The sequence below is a fragment of the Molothrus aeneus genome, chromosome 5 (genome assembly GCF_037042795.1).
Source record: "Molothrus aeneus isolate 106 chromosome 5, BPBGC_Maene_1.0, whole genome shotgun sequence".
Lineage (NCBI taxonomy): Eukaryota > Metazoa > Chordata > Aves > Passeriformes > Icteridae > Molothrus > Molothrus aeneus.
Window position 1 is genome coordinate 48,646,258 of NC_089650.1, and position 16,664 is coordinate 48,662,921.

General features: G+C 43.7%; 1 protein-coding gene across 1 annotated transcript; it reads left to right on the forward strand.

The window, feature by feature from the left end:
* The first annotated feature begins 2,524 nt into the window (after window positions 1-2,524).
* Window positions 2,525-8,334, forward strand: LMOD2 (leiomodin 2). Its single transcript, XM_066550376.1, has 3 exons — window positions 2,525-2,797; window positions 6,648-7,964; window positions 8,308-8,334. The coding sequence occupies exons 1-3, from the start codon at window positions 2,525-2,527 to the stop codon at window positions 8,332-8,334; spliced, it is 1,617 nt and encodes a 538-aa protein (XP_066406473.1).
* The last annotated feature ends 8,330 nt before the right edge of the window (window positions 8,335-16,664 follow it).

A 16,664-nucleotide genomic window follows, 5' to 3' on the forward strand; every position in this document is an offset into this window, starting at 1 on the left:
CCTTTGGAATATTATTTTAGAAGTGAATTATACATGCTGCTTTTTAAAAGTTTCTTTGATTTTGGAAAATTTTGTTTATACATAGAAAATTTCAAATAGACAATTCAGGTATCTGTATGTTTGTACTTTGTATAATGGACTCTCAGCTCAGGAAAATTGAAAGACATAGAAATTCTGTTGTACCTAACAAAAAAGGAACAGCAGGAAGCTGATATTTTTTTCTGGAAACAGTATTTTTGAATAGATTTAATTTTTAACAGCATATTTTTGTACATATCAGTGTTGTACATATCAACATTGTACTAATAAAATATAGCATATTTCTAAAAGCATTTCAGTTTCAATCAGATTTTCCAACAGAAAATATATCCAGTTCACATTTCCTAACTCCATCAAAATGTGTAACAAAATGTTGTCAGCAAAAATGCACTCAAGAAATGTAACTTCATTATGCTGCTTCTCTGGCTAACTCCAATGATAACAATGTGAACCATTGTCCTAGACATATTAAATAAATAAAATTGCTTGGAGTGCAGCTATATACAGATAATTAATGCCTATGTCAGCTCTATCAAAAAGCATTGAAAATGCCAAATTAAAAAAAAAAGGAACTTATTATATTTTTCTAGTCTTTCACATTTTTCAGAATTTGGCCCAGGCTTCATTCTGCAGGTGAAAGAGTGATCAGAACTTCTGTGGACCCACTGACCTGTCTGTGTGCACTTGGCCCATCATGGGACCTTATACCAGGAAGGTAAAAGGGTGAAGGTAACACTCTTAGCTACAGAAGCTAAGCATCTGCCTCCTTTTTGTTTTATCCAAAGATTCTGTCAATGTAAATGACCTGCAAATATTTATTTTATATTAAACTGCATGATATTCTTATGTCTGCTTTATTAATGTATTTTGTAGGTTAGGAAAGACTAAGGTTATAAGGTTTCATACCATTTCTTGATCAAGATAACTGCATGATGTTCATATAGATGAATTACCAAAGGAAAAATATGATTTGTTTGAGTATGATTTTCATAAAGGTCTGATATTCTCCTCTCTCTACTGTCAGTAAAGCTGTATGCATAATAATGAAATTAAATGAGCAATTTGGCTAAACAACATACCTCAGTGCAGGTGTCCAATCCATACTGACCAAAGAGATGATGTCAGAAAATAACAATACTTCAAATTATGTTTACTTACATTTCCATTAAATATAGGCTTGACTGTCTAAAACACACTGTGTGTCATCATTTAAGAAGGCTGATATATGTTGTTATAGATGTGTTCCTACTTCCATGTACCAAAACCTTCTCTCTTCCTCTCCCTCCCCCTCTCTCACAACAGAGGTTGGCAGGTATTGCTAGTCGGCGTGTTTCAGAAAATGCTGCTAGCTCACCATCATGCACTGCTAAATAGAAAAAAGGAAAAAAAACAAAAAACGACCACATCAGAAAAACAAACAATAAACTGCACAAAGTTTAATCTTTCTTTTTGTAATTCTTCTTACTGAAAGATGCCTGTCAATAAAAATAATGTCAGAATAGTATAAAATGTATTATCAGAAACTATAATGTAGCTATACATTTAGAATAAAGACTTGAAGGGCTCTCTCCAGCTGCACATCAGTCAGTGACAGCGAGCAACAGCCATTAACAGAACAGCCACTAGAGGCCTTCAGTCGCTCGTCCCGTCAGAAGTGATGAAGGCACAGCCCCCCTGCCCACCCAGGGCTTGTTACCCTTAAATCTCCGGGTGACTCTGTCCATTCCCCCCAGCAGAGCACAATTCTCCACGTGAACAAAAATCTCACAGGTGCTCCAAATGGACATGAACAGCTGATTCTCACTCTGATAGTCCTAGAAGAAATAAGGGAATTAATAAAAAATTCAGTTGTGTGATTTGTTACAGACAATGTGTACCACTGTGGGAGCAGTGATCCCCATGGCTGCTGGCACGCCGACCTCCTCCCCTTGGCTGCCTTTCCACAGATCCCAACCACCTGCAAACACCTTGCTGGGATAACAGCATTCCATGAGAAAACTGTGAGAGGAAGTTCACTGAACAACAGCAAGGGTGTTTTATTTCCAGCCCCTGTGACAGCTCAGGATTAAATGGATTTTCATTGTTCTTTCCCCACTGCAATGTGGACACGATGCCAGTGTCAGTGCGCCCGGGGTTTTATTTGGTGCCGCCCCCCCCGTCTGCGAGGCTGGTATTCTCCCACTAGCTGCCTGCTCTAAATATGGCCATGGCCAGTGTGTCAATAATCCCCCTCTTTAAGGGACTTGCAAACATTAGTGTTGGGACATTCTTGCTGTTCAGATGTCTAGCTGACGTCTGATGCTTAAAACGGAGCATGCTTTCATCCCTTCATGCATTGTCGTAAGCCCCCGATGATTACTCTTAAAAGGGTGCCTCTGGCTATGCAGGGAAACAGTTGCTGACCACACCAGACACAGCTTGCTTGCTTCAGCCTTCTTGAATGCCTGGTCACTGTAGCTTTGTACCAGCCTGACCAAGCAGGACCATGTCTACCTTTGGGTACAGAAGAGAGCTCAGTAAATATGAAGACATTGATGAAGATGAGCTCCTCGCTTCTCTCACTGAAGAGGAGCTGAAGGAGCTGGAGCGGGAGCTGGAGGACATAGAGCCCGACCGTAACCTTCCAGTGGGACAGCGGCAGAAGAGCCTGACAGAGAAAACCCCAACAGGGACTTTCAGCAGGGAAGCACTGATGGCCTACTGGGAGAGGGAGACCAAGAAACTCCTGGAAAAAGAGAGGTTGGGTGCATGCGAAAAGGTAAGGTGCTGAGGCATTTGCTCTTTCCTATAAATATTTGGTTTTATTCTGCATTGGCATGATCTCACTGACTGAGTTAATTTCTTTTTAGTCTCTTGTGGCATTTTTAAGAACATTGTTAGCCATACCTCTGTGCCTGCTAAAGCGCTGAGTACTAGATCAGAGAGTATTTGCTCTCTCTGCAGGTACCTTAAGTGCTCAGTTCAGAATAGAAGAAAGTGCCATAAAAACTATTGTTAGTGATTAAAACAAGAACAAAAATTAAAGGGCATGTTAGAAATTATTAATAGCTAAAGATGTGGGCTTTTGGATAGTATTTGATTTTTTAAGAAAGCTACACATAGTGCCTTTTCCTTTCCTTAAAAACAACCAGTATTGACTGCTGAGAAACATGTAAGGAAGATAATTTTGAATACATGTTATGTCAGAAGCTGAGTAAGCGGATGCTAGGCTTTGTGCTCTCTGGAAGAAAGCAGCTTGTGTTGCAGTCAGCAGCTTGTGTTGCTTTGTTCCTGCTGAGGATCCTTGGCATGGGTCAGGAGTCTTCTGGCAACTGTAGTCAGAGGGCAGCTGTACATTATCTAAAAAGTGGATAGAGTCATCAGTCAAACCATTTAACTGCATTCCCAAAAAAAACAATCAGTAGTGTTTGTTAGGCAACTCATTCCCCAAAATAAAAATGTTAGTAATAAAAGCCATTTCCTGAACTGCAAATGAGGAGTACAGCTGGGCAGGAGTGAAGGGCTTAGTCTTGGCAAGCAGTGAGCACTCTCAGTCTCAGCTGATGTCCACGTTGGCACTCCTGATCCTTGCTAAAAGTGTATGTGAGACTGAGCCCAACCAAAAAGCAACTTCTATTTTCATGATGGCTCCATGTAATTTCAAAGCAAAGTGGGGACTTGGGGATTTTTAAGCACTGCATCCTACCAAGCTTTTACTGTGTTTACAGAGACACATTTTCCCATGTTTAAGCAGAAAGTAATACAATAAAGGCAAAGACGGCAAAACTGAACTCAGAACCTCTAACAGCCTTGATGTAGGAGCTTATTTCATTTGCAAGGAAATAATTGCAGTTTATACATTAGATAAAATATCTTCCTAGATGAAAGTCAGATGTATTAAATTACTCTGCAATATCCAGGATGTTTTTACATGTAAGTATTTTCTCTTGTTTGTGAATGGAGGTATAAGGTCTTTGCAGGCAAGAGCAGAGACCAGTAGCTGTCAGCAGACCATTAGTATCAGTTTGCAGACATCGACTTCACTCCCTGTTTGTCAGTCCTAGAGAGTAAATGGCAAGATTAATGTTTATTTCCAGCTTAGCCTGGAACTCAAAACCTGGGCACTTCTAAAAAACCTGCTGAACAGATCTAGCTCTGTATCTTATGCAATGGCAGGATCTTTTTTTTTTTCTTTTTCCATGTATATGCAGCATTAATGATGGGTACTGGCTATACCTCCAAGTCCTGGCAAAAGATTCTATACTTTTTGATCTGAGAAAAAACTTCCAGAATGCATCATTAAATAATAAAAGGTTGATATGCTGATATAGACGTTGCAAAGACTCTCTCCACTGATGGCAATGAGAAAGGTCCTTGAAAACAATTTTCTTGCTTTCAACTGTCTGGAAATTATGCACCTTTATCTAAGATGGTTATTCATGCTCCTTCTATAGCTAGTGGTGACAGATCAGCTGGTCCAAAAGGCAAACAATTTGCAGATAGCCTTTTAGGGTGAATAACTTGTCCTCCCAAGATATTTACCTCAGCATTGACTCTCTTAGTCCTAACTTTTCATTATATTACTCCCAAAAAGTAAAATGAAGCCCTACAGGTTGCCTACAGCAGTCCTGTGCCACAGTGCTGCTACAGTAAGAGTATGTCTCTCCATGTTCAATTTCAAAATTATCATCCAGATTATTATGACACCAGAAAATGTACCTGACAGGCAACTAAATTCTGCCTTTGACCTCAGAAATGTCACTCAAAAAAAAAAAATCAAGTAGGTTTTTATTAATTTAACATCACTACACATATCAATAGTAAATTTAAAGGCACCTCCTTCTGCTCATCTGTAGTATATATTCCTCAAGATATAAAACCAAAGCCATGAAGATAGGGTTTTGGATACCTGCTGTTTTCAAGTCTTAAAGCTCTACACATATATGGAAGATACAGATACAAATCTTAATCCCATAATAAGCCTATAGGTAGCACAGTATCTCTCAGCATAAGGGCCTTGCTGCACATGTTCTACAGGAGAAGCAATAGGGCTGGGTCCTACAAGACCTCTGTGTGCAGGCCAATGCAATCAGACCCTGCAAGATCCCAAGTACTGAATGCTCAGGAACATCAGGCAGAAACAACTCAATGTCCTGTTTCATTAAGAGTCACAGTTCTGCAAACATTACAATTAGCATCTTTTTTGCATATGTCCCAGCACAGAATCCTACTGAAAATTGTGAAACAGTACCCTGCATTTTAACAGGTCTCTATTTTCAGAGACAGATAACTAAGCAAACCTAAAACTGCACAGGTTGTCTAAAAATAGGCTGCCCTGCTAGTAACACTTTTGTTTTCCAGAAACAGAATCACTGTGTCTCTGCACAGTGTACTCACTTTGCAAAATACAATCTAGTATTTTACAGAGATTAAAACACAAGTATTGCTAAAGTAGTGCTTACAGAACAATTATAATTCATCCAAAGTTTTACATTTACAATTGTAAAGAAAAATGTGTACCTATAGTTTTTCCAGTAGGCAAAACATGACATGGAAGACCTTTTGAGCAAGAGGTTTAAGGCTGGTTGTAGATTCTGGGTTCTGTAACACCCCATAGATCCCCATCACACTGCTGGAGTCCTCCATGGGAAGAGTGAGTCTTTCCTGTGGTAGAGACCTTTTCCTGCTCCTCTGCATAGAGTTCTCTTTAGGCACCATAATTGCTAAAGGCAGCAAGCAGACCTTTGAGGCATGGTTCCAAATTTGCCTTCCTGGTACCCACCAAACACACTAAAAGAACCTCGTGTTTCAGAAAAACAATGCATTTGCTCTGTAGACAATGAGTTATAACAATTTTCAGTGTGGTGGCTGACCTGTGACAGCTGATGGTGGGCACCAGCTTAGCTCCTGACAAACACAAAGAAATTCAGGGGTTATTGACATGTGGTTACATCTTACCTGTGGGAATGCACCTCAAACCTTTCTTCACAAATAGTTTATTAGTATGTGCAGCCCATGCAATACATCCAAAGTATTTTTGACATGACTTCTGTAATTCAATTCTGTAATTTTTGACATGAATTCTGTAATTCAGTAGTACTGTTTTGCATGCTGGTATACAAGACTACACATGCAGACGCTATTTGTATTTTAAAACATGGCAACCTTTAATTTTTTAGACATACTAACATATGCAAGGGAGTCTGAGATGTCTAATCCTCATGAAATGAAGAAGCTTGCTGCTCATGTTCATTCTGAAATTGTTGTCTTATGTTTCTGCTGTCAAGTATCCAAATTATATCCCCTTGTAGACATGCCAACACATAGAAAACCTGAAGTATGTCCGTGTCATAATACCTTGTATCAAGTTGTCTCTTGGCAGAAATCACTGACATTGGTAGAGTGTTTGCAATTTATGCTAAGCATTTTCTAAAGAATGTAAAAGAAATAATGTTGTATAGGTGTTAGATGAATCATTTTTCTGTTCTCCTAACTGCATCTGTTTGTTTTTAGCTTTCAATGTTAATTTATATAGTGACAGTATAATTGTTCCTGTGCTAAAAGGCAGCAGTTCCATTACTTCAATCATGTTTAACACCCACACCTACGTTCCTGTTCAGGATTCTGAGCAAGAAGAGGACAATTCGGAAGAACTTCAAGAAGAATGTTTCACAGAAAGCAATAGTGAAGTGTCTGAGGAGGCGTATACTGAAGAGGATGATGAAGAAGAAGATGAAGAGGAAAATGAAGATGAGAGTGATGATGAGAATGAGGAAGAGCAAAATGCTGCAGCTGGCAGGCATTCTGACCATGTCAGACACAAAAAGTGTAATGGTGCAAAGGACAATGAAAGCTTCCTTAATGGCCATGATGGAAAAGACAGTGATAATCGGAGCTCAAAAAGCAGTGCCATCCACCCTTGTGGAAATCCAACAGTTATTGAAGATGCTTTGGAAAAAGTTAGGAGCAACGACCCTGACACCACAGAGGTCAATCTGAACAACATTGAAAACATCACTTCACAGATGCTTATACAATTTTCTCAAGCCCTGAGGGACAACACAATGGTTAAGTCATTCAGCTTGGCTAACACCCATGCTGATGACAACGTGGCAATAGCTATTGCTGGTATGTTAAAGGTTAATCAGCATATAACAAGTCTGAATATTGAGTCAAATTTTATCACAGGCAAAGGCGTGCTGGCCATCATGAGAGCTTTGCAGCACAACAAAGTTCTAACAGAACTGCGCTTCCACAATCAAAGGCACATCATGGGCAGCCAGGTGGAAATGGACATAGTCAAACTGCTGAAAGAGAACACCACTCTGGTAAAGCTGGGCTACCACTTTGACCTTGCTGGCCCAAGAATGAGCATGACAAGTATCCTGACAAGAAATATGGATAAACAAAGGCAAAAGCGTATGCAGGAGCAGCGGCAGCAGGAGTCAGGTTGTGACGGAGCTATCAATCCAAAGACCAAAGTTCTGCAGAAGGGGACACCTCGGTCCTCACCTTATGTGTCACCTAAAAGCTCACCGTGGTCTTCCCCAAAGCTTCCTAAGAAAGCACTGCCAGTGAAATGTCAGCCTTCAGCCCCTGCACCCCCCCCTCCCCTTCCCCCCTCTCCCCCACCTCCCCCTCCTCCTCCCCCTCCTCCGCTTCTTCCAGAGAAGAAGGCACCTACCAGGAATATAGCTGAAGTCATCAAACAGCAAGAAAGCTCAAAAAAAGCCTTGCATAATGGACAGAAAAAGAAAAAAGGCAAAAAAACCAGAAAACATGAGAACAACATATTGAAAGAAATTAAAGATTCTTTAAAATCAATCTCAGACAGAAAATCAGAGGAAGGCTCACGACCCTCCACCCGGCCATCCACCCCACAAAGGTCTCTCCATGACAACCTTATGGAAGCAATTCGGGCAAGCAGCATAAAGCAATTAAGGCGGGTAAGTAAGAGATCCTAGGTCAGTAACTGATTGTGGTCCAAATATAGCACAAGCTCAGTAATTTTAGTACACATAGTTAGTTAAAAAAAAATCTTAGCAATGTGATCATAATAAAGCACTTGGGAGGAGGCTTCCCTCTGATTAGGCTTTTCTCAGCACAGTGATTTCTGTCTGACTGTGATTTTGACAGAAATTGGGGTACTCTCCCAGGCTCTGTCTTGTTATGGGAGATAATGTGTAGCACAGAGCTCTTGGCAGTGTATGTCTGCAGGAATTTCAGGTGTTTTGCCATCTAGACTGTACAGCAAATGTAATGAATGCCCTTCCCTTCCCTGTTTCATAGGTGGAGGTACCAGAAGCCCTTCGGTGAAATCCTGGATGGCAGAACAAGCAGAACAGTGATCGAGGGGAGGCTGCTTGTCCTTTCACTGGTGATAACATAGACTGTCTAGAAAGCTGCTTCCAAAGTACACTCTTAGATTCAAGCCATTTCTCTTTTATTTCAAAGAAATAAACCTGCTAAATACAAAATAATGCTTTAAGGATCCATTTCCATTGTAATCTGTAAATATGGAAATAATTTTCTTTTTTATTTAATGAGATTTATATTGAGAAGTTGTTGCTTATTTAGATATTCTTGTCAATATCTGATTGCACATAACTGGACAAGTTCTTTACACTGAGATGTAATAGTTTACCAGCCTGTGGTTTCTTCTTTTTTTTTCCCATGAATTTACAATAAATGTGGTTTGAAGCTTTCAAGCAGACACATAGTCCTGGATTTCTGTGAGTGAAAACCCTCCAGATGCTTGCATCAAGTTCATGAGCATTTGGGAAGTCTCCTGGGAAAGAATCTGAGATCTTTCTCAGCTGCCCCTGAGCATGTGTGGAGCACAGTACCTGAGCCCATATGTTAGTGCAGTTTCATATTTGTATTGGAAAAAATGGTTTATAGGGCCATTAAAACTAAGCTATGGGTTGTGTCAGGTCACCAGTATGGCCCACCAGGTCCTGAAACTTGGCCTGAAGAACTGGAAGATGAACAGAGCTGTAGTTCACCTTGACTTAGAGGCTGATAGTTAATGTCAATATTTTAAGGATGCAGCAGAGTTATTCAAGTGAGATCCCTTCAATGCAAGTCCTGTCTGTAATCAGAACTAACCCCAGTGCAGACATCCAGTCAGAGAAACTTGAAAAGCAGCCTACCAACCAGGTGGAAAAAGGCTTTCCTATGGTATCAGTTGAACAACAAGCAGGGTGTGAACTGTCAATGTGATACAGTGGAAGCAGAGCCAATGTCACTTGGAGATGCACAACTGGAGATATCACATCACAGGCAATGGCATGGATAGCCCTTCCTCATGTAGCACTAGACATCTCCCTCTGTCAAATTAGTTATGGTTCTGGGTGCTTCAGCTAGTGTGAAGGCAGTGATAACATGAAGAAAACTGAGTAGTGGCCAAAATGTTGAAAGGCAAGAAGGTAGGTATGTCCAGAAGCACTGCTAAGTGTTAATTAGTTTACTCATTGCAACTATAAATAACAGAATTAGTATTTCTTTTCTATGAAGCCACACCAATGAGAATTACTTAAGGTTACCTAGCAGTGTTACTGAAAAAATATGGGTAAGCTTGTTCCTATAAATATTAATGAGATAGATTTTCCCAGAAATAGGAACAAATTACTGGAGGGAAATCGAATTGTCAGAAATGTTACTACCATGGCAAAAAAAAACCAGTGAAGACACCTTTTTCTTTTGTATTTATTGACCAAAACATACCAAAAGCAATTTATGACTAACTGAAACATGTTGCAACAATTTTCTTCTTGCTCAGGATCACAACTACTTATGAGTATTTCTAAATTCAATATTACAGTATGATTGGTCTTTAGCTGCCTTTATAATTGCATAGGCTCCCATAGCATAAAAATTGACCTGTGGTCAATCTCCCGTGACCAAATGGAAGCTGGGGCTTGGGATCTTCTGAGGATGAAAGAAATGTTGGAATGCAGACCCCATTCAGGAGTAGACCTGTGGCCACAGACCTTGTACACAGAAGCTTGAGGACGATGAGAAACATCCTGGATGTTTAATCAAAAGGCAAAAGCAGCTAAGCAGCTGCAAGGGAAAATAAAAGGCAACGAGGGAACTCAGGGAAAGCATGATGGAGAGGATTTGGACAAGACAAGTAAACATTTTTAAAAACCAATACCATGCTTTTGAGAAAAGAAGTAGAGTGACAAGTGAGGAAACTGTATGAGAGGTGAAAAATGATATAGCAAAAGGAGATGATAAAGAAGAAAATGAATACTGAAAAGTGTCAGATGAGAGAAGAGAAAAATGCGAAAGGAGAAAAAGCCTAGAAAAAAAGGAAGAGGGAAGAATTCATTTTTCAGGTTGGTAAGAGCTGCTGGAATTACCCTTTTGCAGAAGGAGAGGACGATAGGCACAGCTCCTATAAAGCTTTGTCCAGAGCTCCCAGTGGTGGCTGTTGAGTGTCCATGAGCCCTGCTCTGGGGTGTGAGCCCTGCTCTGGGATGTGAGCCCTGCTCTGGGGTATGAACCCTGCTCTGAGGTGTGAGCCCTGCTCTGAGGTGTGAGCCCTGCTCTGAGGTGTGAACTCTGCTCTGGGATGTGAGCCCTGCTCTGAGGTGTGAACTCTGCTCTGGGATGTGAGCCCTGCTCTGAGGTGCTGGGCCCTGCTCTGGGGTATGAGCCCTGCTCTGAGGTGCTGAACCCTGCTCTGAGGTGTGATCCCTGCTCTGGGGTGTGAGCCCTGCTCTGGGGTCTGAGCCCTGCTCTGAGGTGTGATCCCTGCTCTGGGGTGTGAGCCCTGCTCTGGGATGTGAGCCCTGCTCTGAGGTGTGAGCCGTGCTCTGGGATGTGAGCCCTGCTCTGGGGTGCTGATCCCTGCTCTGAGGTGCTGGGCCCTGCTCTGAGGTGTGAGCCCTGCTCTGGGGTCTGAGCCCTGCTCTGAGGTGCTGGGCCCTGCTCTGAGGTGCTGGGCCCTGCTCTGGGATGTGAGCCCTGCTCTGAGGTGCTGGGCCCTGCTCTGAGGTGTGAGCCCTGCTCTGGGGTCTGAGCCCTGCTCTGGGATATGAGCCCTGCTCTGGGATGTGAGCCCTGTTCTGAGGTGTGAGCCCTGCTCTGAGGTGTGATCCCTGCTCTGAGGTGCTGGGCCCTGCTCTGGGATGTGAGCCCTGCTCTGGGTGTGAGCCCTGCTCTGGGGTCTGAGCCCTTCTCTGAGGTGTGAGCCCTGCTCTGAGGTGTGAGCCCTGCTCTGGGGTCTGAGCCCTGCTCTGGGGTCTGAGCCCTGCTCTGGGTGTGAGCCCTGCTCTGGGGTCTGAGCCCTGCTCTGGGGTCTGAGCCCTGCTCTGGGGTGTGAGCCCTGCTCTGGGGTCTGAGCCCTGCTCTGGGATGTGAGCCCTGCTCTGAGGTGCTGGGCCCTGCTCTGAGGTGCTGGGCCCTGCTCTGGGGTCTGAGCCCTTCTCTGAGGTGTGAGCCCTGCTCTGAGGTGTGAGCCCTGCTCTGGGTGTGAGCCCTGCTCTGGGGTCTGAGCCCTTCTCTGAGGTGTGAGCCCTGCTCTGAGGTGTGAGCCCTGCTCTGGGGTCTGAGCCCTGCTCTGGGGTCTGAGCCCTGCTCTGGGGTGTGAGCCCTGCTCTGAGGAGCTGTGCAGCCTCAGGAGCAGCTGCCACGCGTGGCTATCGAAGCTCTGTGCCACACTCCCTCCCCAAGGGTCATGTCCTGTGCCTTAGCCAAAGTCTAATCTGGGCCATTACCTTCTGCCTGCCCACATTTCACAGCAGTTTCCCTTGGAGGCATTTCAAGGCATGGCTCCCATTTGCAGAGCCACAAGGCACCCCCAAACCCTTGTTAAGGCTTTGATGTCCCCCTGAAAGGAAAGCCAGTGCCCTTCCCTCTGGGGTGTCAGCTCTGCTGCCAGGCATGTGTCCAAGGAGCAGTCTCTTCTCCATTCAAACAGGCAAGCACCCCATGACAAAGCAGCCCAACCCCTCTGGGAGCTACTGTGTTGCCTCCCTGGACAGTAATATGGTTTAGCAGGAGCCAAGAGGTGCCAAGTGTGTTTCTGTCTTGGGAACAGGCACCCCTGGGGCCCAGGTCCTGCCTGTAAGCTCAGTTCACTTCTTCTTGCTCACAAGGAGATGATCTCTGCTGGAGGGCTGGCTGCCCCTTGTTTGACCTGCAGGACAGGTGTCCTGGAGTCAGCTCCTGCACATCCTGTGCCATGCTCCCATCAGAGTCAGACACAGGAGCCCCAGGATGCAGATATGCTCCTCATTTGGACTCCTGAGGCTCCTGCAGTGGGTGGCCATCCCTTTTCTCTGAAAGACCAGTCAGAGAAACAAACACATCAAAATCCATCATGTGTGTGTTCCATGTGTAACACAGCACAATTCACACTGTGAGGCAGCACCTCAGCTCCTGTACACCTCACTGCAGAAGGACACTGAGGGGCTGGAGCGTGTCCAGAGGAGGACAGCAGAGCTGGTGAAGAGTCTGGAGAGTGAGTCACAGCAGGAGTGTCTGAGGGAGCTGGCTGTGCTCGGCCTGGAGACAAGGGAGCCTTGTTGCTCTCTGTAACTACCTGACAGAAGGCTGTAACCAGGTGGGGGTCAGGCTCCTCTCCCAGAGTGACAGAACAAGAGGAAATGCCCTCAAATTTCACCAGGGGACATTTAGACTGGGTATTGTGTCGTGAACGGCGGGAGAAATGCGACACACCATATGCGTGAATAGCAAATCCCGAAGTTTATTGAAAGCTTACACATATTTATATTGGTGTTAATGAAGCTTATACATATTGCAAAAGCTGAGCTCATCATTGGTTAAAGCTCACTTAGATCAACCACACCTACTTCTATCTTCTAACAATTATTTTGCTTCTATGTTTGCATTCTTCTAACTTTTCTACCTAAGATAACTACATTTTCTGGCAAGCGATTTTCTCCCCCGTCTTCCCGTTTCAGAGAAGGTCACTGTGACCTTTGTCAGTGATTAGACACTGGTTGCTCAGTTCCCAGCTTGTTTCCCCTATCCTTATCCATTGGTATCACATCGAAATGTCCTTTCTCAGCTAACCAATTATCCAAAAAGCTCTCTACAGTATTAAATTTTTTTCTTTCAGCAAAATGGTGATCAAGTAATAGAATAGGCTGCCCAGGGAAGTGGTGGAAATGTCCCTGGAAGTGTTCACAAAATGTGTAGGTGTGGTGCTTAGAGTCAAGGTTTAGAGGTGAATCTGGCAGTGCTGGATTAAGAGTTAGACTCAATGATCTTAGAAGGTTTTTTCCAACCTTAATGATTCTCTGCTTCTATAAAAGACCTAAAAGAACCAAAATACCAGAGCCTGACTGCTCCCTGTAAATCCAGTATGTGGCCCTTTAGGTCATGCCTCACCACCCAGGGAAGTGGCAGAAATTATAGAAAGAAAAGGAGTTCATAAAAGAGCAAGAAATTTTATTTTCACATCTTCTGGAAGTTTTATTGCTTCCTTTTGAGTCCCCTGTTGGTGTTCTGGACAGTGACCCACCTAGCTAGGGCTTGGAAGAGCAGAGGGAATTCTTGCCCTGCAGAGGTGATTCCTTCCCACCAAACAGGGCAGGTGGCCATGGGGGCTCCTGCCAGGTGAAGCCACATCCATTTCTGGAGGCCAAGTCTGTGCTGCACACAGGTGGGGAGCCAGAAGAGCTGGTGTGGGACAGTCCCTGCATGGCGTGGTGGGAGAATGGATGTCCTGAGAGGCTGTGAGGCAGAGGAGTGGGAAGCTGCAGCCAAGGCCTCTCCTTGCCCACATGGCAGCACAGCACAGTTATGGCTCTTGCAAAACACAGCAGACTTCCATGCCACCACTCATACATCTTTCTTTAAAGTCCATCAGCTCAGGAGAAGTAATGATTAAGGCAGAGCAGCTCCACACCCAAATTAGAGAGGGCTTCTCTGCAGGCTGTTTAAAGAGTGGCACGAATGACCACCATGAGTTAGCCATGAAGAGGGTACTTGCAAGGCCTGGATGTAAGGGGAGAGGTAGCTCCAAACACTGTTTTCACAGGTGCAGGCCCAAGTGAAACAGCATCTGGAAGGGTGTGTACAATTTCAGTAACTAACAGCCAGGAAAAATTGTTTTGAATTGGAAGGGAGACAGAAAATGGCTGGGATAATTGGGGAACTGAAGAGGCTGTCCTGTGAGAGAGATGAGAACAGGTGGTGGGATCAATCTAGCCAAACAAAGGCTCAAAGGGATTTCAGCTCATGTCTATAAATACTGCAATGTGGAAGGAGCTATGGGACATAGTTAGCAGTAGGAAAAAAACCCAGAAACGTGCATGACTGCATTTGGATGAGAAATTAGAAGACATATCCAAACTCTTAGAACAAGAAGGTGCTTGGAACAGCCTTCCCATTAAAAAAGAATGGACAAATTCTAACTGTTAAAATAGTGCAAAAAGCTTATGAAAATAGTAGTATGGTTTGGTGTTTTCAGAAGCAGAAGCCTGAAACTGGTAACACAGAAGCTCTGCCATTATTAAATTAATGCTCTTAGATGTGATAACTCCACAGGATCTGCAACCTGGAAGAGTACTGAAAGTTGCAAAAATCTCCTACAATTTGTAGTAAGATGCTCTATTTTCAAATCCATGCAAGTAAGATGTTACTTTACACAAAGACTATCACATAGAAACCAAAGTCTTCTTCAATTGAGTTATTTTCTATGACACAGGGCAAGATGTTTTTCTTTTATTAAAACACAGTCACAGTAAAAATTCTTACTGAGTGTGTGGTAAGAGCCCAGACATGTATCTCAAAGCCAAGACTGAGGGTTATGTCCTGGGCTGTTTGTGTACCCTGGGGTATATTTTTTAATTTGTTGTACCTCTCCTTTGCCTTGGAGACATCAGTACTGATCCATCTCACAGAAGTGATCCATCTCACAGTACTGCAAGGTTATGTTCACATAGACTGAAGTGTGCTCCAAGATCCTCAGGCATCAAGTGCTGTTCATTATTACTATATTTATTTTATTTTAATTTTTGCTAACAGGAATACTTTAACTGGTGGAATATAAATGAATATTTCTAAATGGTGTGTTTCTAAATGGTGAGAGAAGCACAGCCCACGATCCAGTGTGGAAATTTGTAAATGCAGATGAGGCAAGCCGTGAGGACGGGAGTCTCAGAGCTGACCTGGCAGTGAAAGAATGCCTGTGAAAAGGAAGGCACGCCATTTCTGCCATTCCCTCATTTAAGAAACAAGCATCTAAGGAACTGATAGTCAGAAATGCTTATGCACTCTGGGGAGGATAAATCTGGGATGATTCCCAGGAGTGGCCTAAAAGACATTTCACCAGACTAACCAAGTATAGCCTCCACGTATGAAGGGTATTTTTCTTGTGTATATGTATAGCTGTATTTTTTAATTATCACACTCATCAAAGTTCCTGAGGGCTGCCAATGAGCTACAGTTAAAGCAGTGAATTTTGCAGGCACCTGAAGGAAGTGTTTATGTGTACACAGTGTGGGGTCATCCCTGTTGCTTGGTCTCAGCTTACTGCTCTCTAAATCTGCGACCCATGCCTGTGTTGCTGTGTTTCACAAACAAGTTGGAAGGCAACAGTGCTCGAGTTTCATGTGCTCTTAATCACTTCAGCCAAATTCCAGCCCTTTGTTTTCCTCCTCCCCAAGTGTGGCCAGACTGTGGCAGGTCAGTCTCAGCTGTGGAGGGTGGCAGGAGCAAGCAAACTCTGCCCATGTTGTGAGTGGTGAGACAGGCACCAGCACCAGTCCAGGTTTGTGACTGCACAGGCAGCACCCAGACAGATACTCCAGGGCAAATACTCCTGCCTTTCATCCCAGTTTAGCATGGGCTTGGGTGTGTTACAAGCCCTTGTTAGAAGATTTATGTCATCCCATGCCAGGATTATCTTCTGTCTAGCCACTCATGAGGTAAACTTTTCAGTCTCTGCTAAAGTTTAAAGTGACTAAAATCAGTCTGAGATCCAATCACTCCAAACATCCCAGTAGCTGGATTTTAGGTGCAACACCAGCTGGTGCAGCTCCAGGACAATTTTGCAGGTCTGGATGTGCACTGTAGGAAAAAAAATCAACCAACAAAAAGGAAGACTGTTCCAGTTTTCTTCTCTAGAACAGAAAGAAAACTGCAGTGAGACATAAGATGTCTCACTGCAGTTTCAGAGCTGTGTTGCTGGTGGAAAGGAGATGCTGGGAACCTCTAGCTAGGAACAGAGGGAGGACAGTATTGGGCAGCATGGGTTTAGCTTGGATTTAATTTTTCTGGATCAGTACCCTAAGCTCTCAGTGACTCCAGAGCCACAGATGTTGATAGTTGATAGGCCAGCACAGCTGAGCAGCCTGAATAACCCCCCGTGCCACTGGCTCCCACTCTCGAATTCCCACTGCAAAGAATCCCACAGGTCACATGGAGAACTGAGCTCACAGCTGGGTGCCAGACAATCCTGAGCCCTAATCCTGCTCTGACAGCTCCCTGTTACAAGACATGGTGTTACCTCAAGGGCACTGAGCACGTTTTGTCAGCTTCCTGTCTGCAGAGCATAAAAACTCCTCCAGACTGGCCTTTGCTCCTAGAAAACATCAAACATAATTAAACTGGTTCTTAAAAATACATAGTAGATGGGGCTCCCAGTCTCCCTAAACAATGTCCAT